The sequence below is a fragment of the Anguilla rostrata genome, chromosome 13 (genome assembly GCF_018555375.3).
Source record: "Anguilla rostrata isolate EN2019 chromosome 13, ASM1855537v3, whole genome shotgun sequence".
Classification (NCBI taxonomy): Eukaryota; Metazoa; Chordata; class Actinopteri; order Anguilliformes; family Anguillidae; genus Anguilla; species Anguilla rostrata.
In genome coordinates, this window is record NC_057945.1 from 5061929 (window position 1) to 5075862 (window position 13934).

Consider the following 13934-nt stretch of genomic DNA (forward strand, 5'->3'; position numbering starts at 1 on the left):
TTTCGAAGGTCCTGTACTGTACTGTAATGTAATGACAAAGATCTAATAATCAAAAATCTAATAAGACATAGAAGGACACTTGGTAAAGTCAGTGAAGGGAGGTGTACAAAAGTATTGAAAACAGGTGTGGCAATAATTTTGACATGTCTTTTTAGGAAAGAAAATCGTTGAAAACAAAACTTATTCTCTGAAGAATTGTATTTGTATAAAATGGCATTTCCCATTTGTAGCATTTGATATACACTACATAGCCAAAAGTATGTTGACATCCAATATCTCATCCAAAATTATGGCCATTAATATGGAGTTGTTCCAGCCTTTTCTGCTATAACACCCTCCACTCTTCTGGGAAGGCTTTATGCTAGATGTTGGAGCATTGCTGCAGGGATTTGTTTCTATTCAACCAGAAGATCATTAGTGAGGTTGGGCACTGATTTGGTGATTAGGCCTGGCTTTTCAATTGATCCCAAAGGTGTTGGATGGATCCAGACACTCAAAATAGTAAACCTGGATCTATATTTCTCTTCAAGATCATTTTGATTCCCTGTGATTCAAGAGCACCTAGTACTCGCGTTTGATACTGTTTTCTCCCATGTGAGTGCTTGGTTGTGCTCTCCATTGCCTGGTGTTGGATGGAGTTGAGGTCAGGGCTCTGCAGGCTATTCAAGTTTTTCCATACCATTCTTGACAAAACCATTTCTATATGGACCTTGCTGTATGGCTGGGGGCATTGTCATACTGAAACAGAGAAGGGCCTTCCCCTAACTGTTGGGGAAGCACAGAGTCATCTAGAATGTGATTGTATGCTGCAGCATTAAGATATGCAATTCACTAGAACTAAGGGGCCTAGCCCAAACCATGAAAAACAGCCCCAACCCCAGACCAAGGGGTGACCAGATACTGTTAGTCATATAGTGTAGTTTATTACTTGTGTTGCTTATTTAGGCTTTTTTGCCATCTTTATCATTGGCCCCAGTAATTCTGGACCTGACTGCTATCTGAAGGTACTTTACATACATGTGTATATTGCCAAACGTTGTATACGTGTATATGTAACTCTAAATATATATACAGATCCTCACAGTGAACATTGTACAGTATGAATGTAAAAAGTAAGGAAAACCCCATTGAGGCAATGTGGGAGAAATATTCCCTGATACTTTCATTAACAATCGAGGCGGACCTGCCTGTATGACCATCTCTGCATATAATTTTTATTGAACACGACTGCTAAATGATTTCCAAAAGATAGTCGTTACAACGTTAGTCTAATAAAACTTTTAAAACATTTTAAACGGCGTACTAATGCTACATAATATAACTAATGTGTTTCTCCATTTCTTTTCACTAGATGACCAGCTTGATAAACCGAACCGACCTGTATAGCTTTGCATTGCAGAAAGCTGATGGTTGTCGACTGTCGCTATGCGGACTGGAGAAGTGGCTCGTACGTTGCTATGCGGCGTTGCGAGTGTTAGACGGTTGCTAGGGAAGGGAGCGAGAGCGAGGGAGGGCTTAACTGCGCGTTGTGTGACGGGATGGTGGCGGAGTGGGAATTAGCGTCTTATCGGTAACGTTAGCACTTTTCTGTGCTTAGGAAAGGTGTTCGTCCCCTGTGCCTGTTTCGTTGTCCGGCCATGAATGCGGGTGCTGTTTGGTAAAAGGAAATTAACCGACAACGCGTATTTCTAGTTGCCTCCTGTCCCGTGTTCACTATTTGGCTGGTTTGTTAATTTCGTTGATTTTTATCGCTTTTGGATAAATAATTGAAGACTAGCTAGCTAATTGGTTAGAGTAAAGGGCTGTTGCATTCGCCCGGAGAGAGGTGTAGAGCCGAGAGGAGAGGGAGCGGCAAGTGGGGGAAACGGGAGAGAGCGGCCGATGAGTTCGGAGCAGGGTGGTCAGCCGCAGCAGCAGGAGGAGGCCGAATTGGGACCGGACACCCAAGGGGAGGGGGATAAAACACCCAAAACCGGCAGAGAACAAGGCGACATGGTGAGTTGGGCCTTGCCCTGAATTAGTCCAAGTAACGTTAGCTAAGTAGCTGCTAAGCTAGTTGGCATGAGGCAAACTCTTATTAGCAGTACCAAACGACAGTAGTATAACCCTTCCCACCGCCAACCGCCGATCCGACTGCAGTCGCCTTTTCCAAATATAGTTAAACTGAGCAGGCGGAACTAGAATAACTTGATAGCGGGCAAGCGCAGCTGTTATTCGACAAGTTATCTGGTAGCTGGCTAAATGACAATATGTCGATATTTCCCCCTTGGCTATGGACAACTTATTGGCTAGGACGGTATACTAAAAGCAAACTTGTGAATCGACCTCGCTAGCTAACTAGCCACTGTAGCGCACTGAAGGTGATGTGTTCAGCTAGGTAACACACGTTTGCTAACGTAACGTGTTAGTTAGCATTTCGGTCTACGCCGAATTAATGTAGAAGTGACCGGCGTGTTTGACATGCATAATTTCCCATGTGGTAACGTTAATTGAGAACTAATCTAGCAAGCTATTGCGGAAATTCCAGAAAACCCTGTTCTATGATTTGTAACCGTTTGCCGGCTGCCTAGCTAGCTTCCAAGTCAACTAAACTAACGTTAGTCTAGCTAACGTGATTTTGTAGCGTTCGTTCAATGAACGCTTTAGCTAGGAGCAGCTGTTACCACAGAAGTGTCTTTCACGACGTTACGAGTCTAGTCGAAGTTGTCGCTTCAAACATTAGACACGATGTTTGTAATAAAAATTTTAAAAATCTATAACGGTATTGGCTGTTTAACTAAATGTCTGACACATAGTGAACATTTTGATTTAGTGTTGAATTTGGAGATTAATAGTGACAGTGCGCTAGCACGCCACACAATACAGCGAACGCATTGCGAACTTCTAGTTCAGGACTTTCTCCTGCACGCCACCCCCGTACCCTCTTGTGGAGATTTGAGTCGCAGTAACGATTATATATATTATTCATTTATCAATTAAATGTATTTTACGGCAAGTGTGTCTCGGGAATTGGCTAATAATTGATCAGTAGGCCTCTCCTTTCTCGGTAGGCCTTTACTGCTAAGTACTAGTTCAACTTCAGTAGGTAGCAGCTAGTAGTTTTGTCTCTGGGCATAGCTAACTAATAAGTCTCTTCAGGACTAGTAAGTTAACTGGAGTTTTGAACTTGTTTGACAAATGGTAAATGATATCTGACGTTATTAGCAACAGTAGGTGTAATTTCTTTGAAAAGTGTATTTGCATGACAGAAGCTGGTGCACGTTCACACGTGATGTGTCAAACGTGTTTCTCATTGTTAGCACTTTAACATTAGCTTGCAAGTTAGGCAATGCTATTTGCCTTCCTCGTGACTTACATTTCAATGTCAGTGCGTCTAGCAGTGCAAGTTGCAAGGTCCATTCTACTATTGAAGGTTAAGTATGGCTGCAAGTCATAGTAGAAACGCTGCATTGCATGCATATCTCTGCTGGATTAAAAAAAAAAAACTTTAGTTAACCTGACATGTACACAAGATCGCTGTAATCAGTTCAATCCACTATGCAGCCCAAGACTTGTGTCAAATGGCCGTTGGACTATGTTCTGGTTCTGTCTCATATTTTTGTCAAAACTAGGTATTAACATGGGGATGCTATTTGTCCTGTCATTTTGTTATTTGATTGATGAAATGCCAGAAATAACATTTTCTTTGAAACCATTGATACAGTACAAAACAATGCAATGCTATGAGACATGAAAATTAGAACTGGATATCTGAAAACTGCTAAATCTTCTGATTGAACCCTAAAGGCTTAGTCTAAGCTGTGGATGTGCATGCCCTTTGCATTACATTTATTTGGCACACGCTTTTATCCAAAGCGACATGCAAAAAGTGCATTTCATGGTCATAGACAACTACTAAACACAGGTTCAGTAAGATACAATACTTATTTTGTACAGCTATTTCTAGCCAAGAATACAGTTTAGTTCACACAGTGAACACTATTCAGACCTAACCTCTGCAAAGCCAACTAGGCAGAAGAATAAGCTACAGTATTAGGACAAATACAAATTACCAAAAAGTGCTGGGATGGGGAAACATGTAACAAGTGTCATGAAAGAAAGGGGGGAGGGGGATTTAGAGTGAAATATAGGCCTGCAGCATGGTGGTGGTTAGTCTAGGTACAGTCTGAAGAGATGAGTCTTCACGCCACGGCGGAAGATGCGTAGTGAGGGGGAGGTTTGGAGAGGGACGGGGAGTTCGTTCCACCACTGGGGAGCTATGGTGGAGAAGCTCTGTGATCCCTTTGGTCGGGTGGGAGGGGTTACAAGGCGCCCTGCTGCCGCAGAGCGGAGTGGTCGAGCAGGGACATAGGATCGAATCATGTCCTGCAAGTAGATAGGGGCTGTCCTGTTGGCTGCAGTGTAGACAAGTGTCAGGGCTTTGAACCGGATCCTGGCAGCGACCGTTAGCCAGTGGAGTGATCGCAGCAGAGGAGTGGACATGGGAGAATTTTGGAAGGTTGTAGAAGAGTCGGGCAGCGGCAATCTGAATCATCTGTAGTGGCTATATGTCACAAGCTGGCAGGCTTGCAAGGAGAGAGTTGAGCTGCGTTTCCACCAAAATTACCCGGAACTTTCAGTCCCAGGTACTACTTTACCAGGAACTAAAAGGTTCCTTCAGCCAATGGTTGTCTGCGTTTCCACCGGGGTCTAAAGTACCACGAAGATTAGGCAAATTAGCCCACTGACGTTGTCGTCGGTCCATCTGTCATATGATTTCTTCTGTAACCCCATACTACCACCGAAGTAGCCTACATTATTTTCTAATAACCGGGACAGCCCGGAGGGGTTTATTCCACATATATACAACGGGTTACCAACAATGACTATATATGGTTACTTTTGTATTTATTGATTTTCATATATCCTCTCAAACACATTCATTAACAGCAGAAAACATGCACACGTTGTAAACAATTTGCTGTTTTATTACTTTCTCGTCGTCAATTCCATATAGGCTAATCGCAAAATGACAAGAATAGAACGAAAACTCGGACTTGCGTGAAAATGTAAATTAGTAGTGGTACAGCCACCGTTTGCTTTCCTTCGAAGTTACTGCTAGCCGAGCAGCGAAGTGTGCCCTCCAGATGCGAACCATGCACCATAAATGAGTCCATAGTCTTCCTGGTCTTTTCGTGGAATTGAAAAATGGCAGTAAAGTTGAGTAAAATTACGGAAGTCTGAAAAAGCTAAAGGGAAGATTACTAGAATTAACCTGTTATTTTACCCGGTAAAAAGTGCGGAAGGTGATTTCCAGTTTGCTTGTACTGTATCACTAATGTTAATTATGCAGAACTACCGCATACCTCACATAACTGTATCAAACGTTTTGAGTCAATTAAACGGGCTAACAAAGAAAATCCGGAAGAAAATATTCAGCAACCGAATTAATCCGTTTGAATGTTTTGGTAGCCTACGTAATATGCTGTCCCAGCACGAATGCTTAGCATTTTATAAAACGAATACTAAAGCAAGAAAAGAACAGAAGAGCACACGTTATAATTCCAAGACGTTGACAGGCTATAACCAAAAGTAGGCTACTGCGCCGCATAACATACAAGTTTGATTTGAAGTTATTATGAAAATAAATTGGTTTGCCGCTGCATATTTTCAAACATGGCGGGTAATGGCGGAAAATAAATACAACACAAATGCTACGAGTACTCGACCAATAAGAAATGTTCAGCGCTGCAAGCTCCACCCAAAAGGTTCCTGTACTTTCAGAAAGTTCTACCCCCCGAGCAGGAACGTTTTGGGGGGTAAAACAAAGCCCCCAGAACTAAATTTAGACCCTAGTTCCTGCAGTGGAAACGCACTGAGTTCCTCAAAAGGTTCCTAGTTCCGGGGTATAGTTCCTGCGGTGGAAACGCGGCTTTTGAGTAATCAAGGTGAGAGGTCACCGTAGCCTGGACGAGCAGCTGGGTGGAGTGTGTCGTCAGGTATGGTCGAATCCTTCTGATGTTGTACAGAAGGAATCTGCAGGACCATGATGTTGCCTTGATGTGCTCCTTGAGGTCCAGTTGGTCATCCAGGACCACCCCCAAGCTCTTGGCAGAGTGAGAGGCAGTCACTGTGGTGCCATCAACTGTGATTGAGAGCTCACGTAGTAAGGAGGTCTTGCATGGGAAGAAAAGCAGCTCAGTTTTGTTGAGGTTGAGCTTCAGGTGGTGGCTGGCCATCCAGGTGGAAATGTCAGCCAGGCAGGAAGATATCTTATCATCAACCTGTGTGGCCGAGGGGGGGAAAGAAAAGAAGAGTTGCGTGTCATCTGCATAACAATGATAGGAGAAGCCATGTGAATTAATAACTGAACCAAGAGGTTTGGTGTATAAGGAGAACAGCAGAGGACCCGGTACAGATCCCTGCGGCACTCCCGTAACAAGGGGATGAGAAGCAGAGGCAGACCCCTTCCAGGTGACCTGGTAGGACCTATCTGCAAGATAGGAAGTGAACAAAGACAGAGCAGTCCCAGCAATGCCCATCTCAGCCAAGGTGGAGAGGAGTATTTTATGGTTGACCATGTCGAAAGCTGCAGACAGGTCAAGAAGGATCAGGACAGAGGAGAGGCGTGAGGCTCTTGCAGTGGCAAGTGCCTCCGTCACAGCCAGGAGCGCAGTCTCTGTTGAGTGCCTGGATCGGAAGCCAGACTGGTGAGGGTCTAGCAGGTTGTTCTGATGGAGAAAAGAGGTTAGTTGTTTAAGAACTGCTCATTCAAGGGTTTTGGACAGAAAGGGTAGAAGCGATACGGGTCGATAATTCATTACATCGGAGGGGTCTGAGGTGGGTTTTCTGAGAAGTGGGGTAACACGAGCCATCTTAAAATCAGAGGGAACATGACCAGAGGAAAGAGAGGAATTAACACTGGAGGACAGATAGGGAAGGATCTCGCTGGAAATGGATTGGAGAACTTTGCCATCACTGTGACCACAACATATCTCTGCAGAGTAGCAAAACAAAGCAGTAATGTTTGGTGAGGGTTGGTTTCGTGTTGGTTCCTTCAAGACCACAGATCTATGCAATAGTAACAGAAAATCTGTGGTAGGGAATCTCTTCGTTTCAGCGATGCACAGACAGGTGACAAATTAAAGGGAAAAATCTGAATGAATGGGTGGAGAAACATAACGAATGCAGATGCTTCCATACAGGTGTACTGCATGATAGTTTAGGATTTAATATCCTGTCATGCTCTGTGACATGTATAAAAATGCTGAGCAGGTGCAGTTGACCTCAATTTTAGATCAAGATTGAAAGAGGAAAAGATTGAAGTGACTTTGAACCGTGGTTCATTATTGGGGCACAGATGGCAGGAGCTTCAGTCACAAAGACTGCTCAACTGGCTAGTGTTTCATTCGGAACAGTGACTAGAGTGACATAGCATTTAGATCTATGGGAAAGACATCAGTAAGTAGGGTCGGAAATTGCGGTCGAAAATGCACATTCGATGACCGTGATACTCGGGCATTGGTGCGATACGTCAGGAAAAAACAGAAGAGCAACGCTTCTCAGGTGACAATGTTAATGTGGGACGTGATCAGATTGTGTCAGTAAGAACAGACTGTGGACAGCTACATAGAGAGGGATATTATACTAGGTTTGCAGTGCACAAACCCCTCATTACAAAGATGAATGCATATTTGAGAGTTCAGTGGTGCAATAACTACAAGGCATGTCGGGGTCACTGAATGGTTTGAGTGTGAAACTTATGTGAATCATGTTATGGCCTTCGCAGTTGCCAAATCTCAACCCAGTTGAACACCTAAGGAATATTTTGGACTGGCATGTTAGACAGCACTGTCCAGCACCATCATCAGAACACCTAATGAGGGAATATCTTTTGGAAGAATGGTGTTCCATCCCTCCAGTAGAGTTACAAAGACTTGTAGAATCTATGCCAAGGCGCACTGAAGCTGTTATAGTGGCTCATGGTGGCCCAACACCATACTTAAGCCGCGTTTCCACCAAAATTACCCGGAACTTTCAGTCCCAGGAACTACTCTACTAGGAACTAAAAGGTTCCTTCAGCCAATGGTTGTCTGCGTTTCCACCGGGGTCTAAAGTACCGCGAAGATTAGGCAAATTAGCCCACTGACGTATGAAAAAGCAACGTTGTCGTCGGTCCGTCTGTCATATGATTTCTTCCGTAACCCCATACTACCACCGAAGTAGCCTACATTATTTTCTAATAACCGGGACAGCCCGGAGGGGTTTATTCCACTTATACAACGGGTTACCAACAATGACTATATATGGTTACTTTTGTATTTATTGATTTTCATATATCCTCTCAAACACATTCATTATGTTTTTATGCGAACATTCGCTTTCATATCTTGACATCCGAAGCGACAGAATGCATTCACATTTATATGTATAACTGGCAACAACAGCAGAAAACATGCACACGTTGTAAACAATTTGCTGTTTGATTACTTTCTCGTCGTCAATTCCATATAGGCTAATGGCAAAATAACAAGAATAGAACGAAAACTCGGACTTGCGTGAAAATGTAAATTAGTAGTGGTACAGCCACCGTTTGCTTTCCTTCGAAGTTACTGCTAGCCGAGCAGCGAAGTGTGCCCTACAGATGCGAACCATGCACCATAAATTAGTCCATAGTCTTCCTGGTCTTTTCGTGGAATTGAAAAATGGCAGTAAAATTGAGTAAAATTACGGCAGTCTGAAAAAGCTAAAGGGAAGATTACTAGAATTAACCTGTTATTTTACCCGGATAAAAAGTGCGGATGGTGATTTCCAGTTTGCTTGTACTGTATCACCAATGTTAATTATGCAGAACTACCGCATACCTCACATAACTGTATAAAACGTTTTGCGTCAATTACAACGGGCTAACAAAGAAAATCCGGAAGAAAATATTCAGCAACCGAATTAATCCGTTTGAATGTTTTGGTAGCCTACGTAATATGCTGTCCCAGCACGAATGCTTAGCATTTTATAAAACGAATACTAAAGCAAGAAAAGAACAGAAGAGCACACGTTATAATTCCAAGACGTTGACAGGCTATAACCAAAACTAGGCTACTGCGCCGCATAACGTACAAGTTTGATTTTAAGTTATTATGAAAATAAATTGGTTTGCCGCTGCATATTTTCAAACATGGCGGGTAATGGCGGAAAATAAATACAACACGAATGCTGCGAGTACTCGACCAATCAGAAATGTTCAGCGCTGCAAACTCCACCCGAAAGGTTCCTGTACTTTCGGAAAGTACTACCCCCCGAGCAGGAACGTTTTGGGGGGTAAAACAAAGCCCCCAGAACTAAATTTAGACCCTAGTTCCTGCGGTGGAAACGCACCGAGTTCCTCAAAAGGTTCCTAGTTCCGGGGTATAGTTCCTGCGGTGGAAACGCGGCTTAAGACACTTTGTCGGTTTTTCCTTGAATTTGTCACCCATCTGTTAATGAGTTTTTAATTGATCTTTCCAGGGGGAAGCCACTCAACGCTCCCTTACACTAGTATTGTCATTTTGTTTTTGTAGAGTGGACAGAAATGGTATAAATGTTCTTCGCCATATCCCCCTTTTCTCCATTTTTGGAATAACAATTAAATTAGCTGAGCAGTTTGGTTGGGCAAGCAAAAAAAAAAAATTATTAGGGGCAACATTTGTCAACAAATATTAGTCTGCACGTGAGAACATTCATGATGGTGAAGTCACATTATGGTTGTGAAATACTTCCTTTCCCACTAAAATTTCACAAACAATATTAAATTGGTGTCTGTAAAGTCTGTTATCATATCAAACCTTTAAATGGGTAATAAACATTTCATCAGGTTTTTCGAGTTCTAAAGCTGATTATCTTGTTTCCATTTGATATATCACACTAGTCCTATAGTAAAAATAAATATATTAATAAATTAAAATCTAATTAAGCCCTGCCGCCATCTTTTTTGTAAAAAAAAAAAACAAAAAAAACAATGCACTGCCCACCCAAAGGTGAAAAGCTCTGTTTCATTTCCCATGGAGCTCAGCCCAAATTTGTGACGTAGAAGTAGGTGAAAAATTCTAAAAACCTGTTTTCGCTGTGTCATTATGGGGTATTCTGTGTAGATTGATGAGAATAAAAATGAATTTAATCAATTTCAGAATAAGGCTGTAGCGTAACAAAATGTGGGAAAAGTGAAGGGGGTCTGAATACTTACCAAAGGCACTGTACATTGAATCTCCTTTCTGACACCATGGCGTTTGGCCCCTTGCACATAGACTGTAGAAAAAATATGGCCAAAGTGACTGTGACATCAGCCATTGACTTTCCATGGGCAGTTTTCATGCCGCCATGTTGTACAAATTGTAGCCGGAGGCTGCACAGTAGGCAAAAGCTGTGACCCTTATATGGTCATGAAGTCTGTGCCGGGCCAGTGTAAATGACAATCTGGAGCTGTTACTCGAGAGTGGGTGAGATGCTGCCCCTCCCCGAGTGACTTGAAGTGATGCAAACTGTCCTTGATTGGTCCTCAAAATATTAAAATATTGTCAAAATGACACAACCTGTCACAAGGGTTGTCAGAAAAAATAGGCTCTATTGAAGGTAATCAACCAAAACAGCCTTGTGTTTGCTGAATGGCCGTTGAACTATGGCACTGGTCATCCCAGTTTTCTGACCTGAGCTCAACTTAAATGGCGTGGTTTGAAGAAGGCCGTTCACAATCACAGGACAAAAAAGGTCCTAATGAATTTAGAAAAAGAGTGCATCGAGGAATTGTCAAAGACCCCCCTCAATGTGTTTACAAATATGGTATAATATAGAAGACATTTCAGTCGTGTTATCATTGCAAAGGGAAGGTGCACAAAGTTCTGAAAGTGAGGTGTGAAATAGTAAATGTATAAATGTGAGAAGTTATTTCTATTCTGTTAGCTCTCATTTCTCAAAATGAGAATAAACCCATAACAATTTAACCTCCCCAATCTGTCTTGAAGTATCATTTTTGCAAAGTGAAAATGGCCTTCATAGTCAGGAGTGCAACATAATAGTTAGGGAAATGGGCTTTTAACTCTGAGGTTGTTGGGTCAATTCCCAGGTGGGGTACTGTTGTACTGGAGCAAGGTACCGGATATCTAGCTGTATTGACATAGAATGTATTTATACTGTATAAATACATTCTATGTCAATTTAATCTGTGCAAATCACTTTGAAGGAGGGCGTCTATCAAATGCCTAAAATATAATGTAATTTATGAATTGGAAATTTATAACCCACCAATTTTTTAAATAAAAATGTAAATTATCTTGCATTGCGAACAGACCTTAACTGAGCAAACGGCTGAACTGTTTGAGTGTATTTTAAAAATGTTTTATTATTATTAACTGAAAGGACTCCTTCACTGGTGTTGCGACCTTTTGCGCAGCTTCTTACAACCACCCGTACGTGGGGGAGAGTTTTAAGAATAGTTCCGGAAGAAGGCAGGGCTTGCAGATTTGTGGTGTTTTAACCAGTGGCAAGGCCGCGATTACGAGTGTGTTTGACAAGCGTGGCGAATGGAACTCCGGCAGTCAACGTGACTTTAACAGGGGAGAGAGCAGTTCTGTGAAATGAGAAGATCTTGAATGAGAGCCGGTGGAAGTTTTTTTTTTTCTTTCTTGCTCGGGACTTGCACTTTCATTAACGTTGAATAAGTCGCAGTTGAACTTGGAATTTTTTAGTAGAGAATCGGAGTGTACACAGTTCTATGTAAAACAACTTGCCGCGTATCATAAATACTGGTAAATAATGATTTTGTTCGTTGAGGTGAGCACAAAAACTTTTTATGTCAAATTTAACACGCGGTGTTACGGGCTGCATGCTGGGTAGCTACATCGCTAACAGATTCCTAGCCATGCTCTTCCCAAGTTTTTCTTTAAAGCTTCTGTGGGGGGTAGTTGTTGAGTTTGAGAGATTTTATATTTTGTTTCCGTAAAATGAACCGTGTGGTTTTATCGCTGGCGAACTAACGTTAGTATTTTGGTTTCGCGCCACCTTGCTAGCTTGCTAGGTTAGCAAGCTCAAACGCCACAAATTAACCCTCGCTAACCAGCAGACTGAAAGTTAGTTCCAGCTGAAATAGCTAGCGACCAATGTTCCTAACCATTCTGTTCTTATGTATGTATTGGAACCACGTCATTTTTTAACCGCTGAAAGCAAGAGGGCCCAATGTACCTGCTCCACGTTCAAACTTGTAACTTGGACTGCTGATATTTCGCATTGATAATTTGTAACGTTACCACACCGAGTACATTGATATCTACCTAGCTAGCTTGAACCGTATCAATGCACTGACTGAAGTGTCACATGCCCTTTGTCAAAATTGGCAACTGAAGAGAATGCCGGAGGCTTTGGCAGACCGTAGCACCGTAGATGTATATTTAGCAGGCTAAATTGTCACCTTGACCGTTTCACATTTACAGTTTAGTGAGCAACTAGACAGCAAACTAATCAGATTAGCTTTAGTGAAAGCAGAACTATTTAAAAACGCGTTGAGCTCTGCGTGTATGGACGCAGGGTACTATTGTATGCTTTAGGATCTTTTGTGTGGTTTTTGTTATGATGGATCCCGAATTAAAACCAGTACAATTTGGGAATACTCCAATTTACAACGTCACAAGTCAAACTTCAGCATAAAATGCAGGAGATATCCGCACTATATCTGGGTTCTGTTTGCAGGTATAGAATAGTTTTGAAATGTAAGGCTTTAGATTTTCGATTTTAAGTCCCATATCAAGCTTTCTTTTATGCCGTGTCTACATTTTTAACAAGTAATGTAAAACTAATTTCAGCTATTGAGGATTTTTTATTAAGGTGCTTTGGAGTTATAGTAACAAAACTGAATCCATTCAGAAAATTATGACACTTAAAAACAGTTTATGTTCAGATTATCATTTGGTGCAAATTTGCCGCGCAGTAATGGGTTCCATCATTTATTGTCCTGTGGCTTCAGGGTTTAAGAAGTGGGTGCCGTTTTCAGGCTGCGGCTAGCTGGCAAGTTAATAACGAGCAGTTCGTTTAGACCAGTGACAGGAAATGTCCGATGTTCTTGGAGAAAATTGAGGCCGTTTTGAGAGTGAGGGGGAGAGAGCACAGACCGTATATTTTTCACTCAGTTCTAACGGGGCCAGTAAAGTCGCTTACTGGTTCACGGTGCGCAAAGTTCCACGGCAGGTAATAAAAGCCTGAGCCGAAAATGGGGTTTGTGCTGGGGTTGAGCCACACGCTCTGCCCATTCACAAGCAAGCAGAGCCTTCTAGTAGCTGTTTCTACTGTTCAGCCAGCTCTGTTAAACAACCCTTATCTTAAATAAAGTGTCTTATCTTATCTTCTAAAGCTCAGTTCTCTGAAACTATTAGTCTTCACAATGTTTTTTTTTTTCTTGTAATTGAAGACTAATACCTGGGAAGTTGAGCTCGGTAAATGTTAATCACTGTTTCTGAGTTGAGTGGTCTGTGTTATTGTACTTTGGGCATTTAATCTTGGGGTTCATCGCTTAAACATTCACATTTGGTTAAAAATGATTTTATTATCCTGTCCTCCTGCACTGACTGTTCAATTCAATTTTATGTGCAAACCCGCGTAGATTTGTATGACAGCGAGAAGTTCATTCTCCATGTTTTCTGTTGGGTCATTTGCTTCCACCCAAGACCTCTTGTTTAGTTTCTTTTTTTTGTTGCTGCTGTATATAGATGGTTATATTCCATGGTTGCCTAAAGGCAGCTTAGGCCTTTTGAATTCCCTTGCGTGAGGTGTCTGTTTTCCCCACACGTGATGGAAGTATTCATTTTTTGCATTGTCTGTGTGTGGAAATCAAGGCCAAGGGCACAGCTCTTGTGGGTGTGAACTGTACATCACAGTGGAACCATTATATTCATAGATTACACGCGCTGGTAATATTTGGGTGTATTTTGTTTTTC

General features: G+C 42.1%; 1 protein-coding gene across 4 annotated transcripts in view; it reads left to right on the forward strand.

The window, feature by feature from the left end:
• Window positions 1-1496: 1496 nt before the first annotated feature.
• Window positions 1497-13934, forward strand: part of LOC135237824 (la-related protein 4-like) — a 28401-nt gene continuing 15963 nt past the window's right edge. For 3 of the 4 annotated variants that reach the window (XM_064305316.1, XM_064305317.1, XM_064305318.1), the window contains exon 1: window positions 1497-1995. In XM_064305316.1, coding sequence (XP_064161386.1) covers window positions 1882-1995 — 114 coding nt within the window. In that variant the 5' untranslated portion in view covers window positions 1497-1881. Of the gene's footprint in view, window positions 1996-9969; window positions 11782-13934 lie in introns of those variants that run through there. The other variant, XM_064305319.1, reaches the window with a different exon arrangement.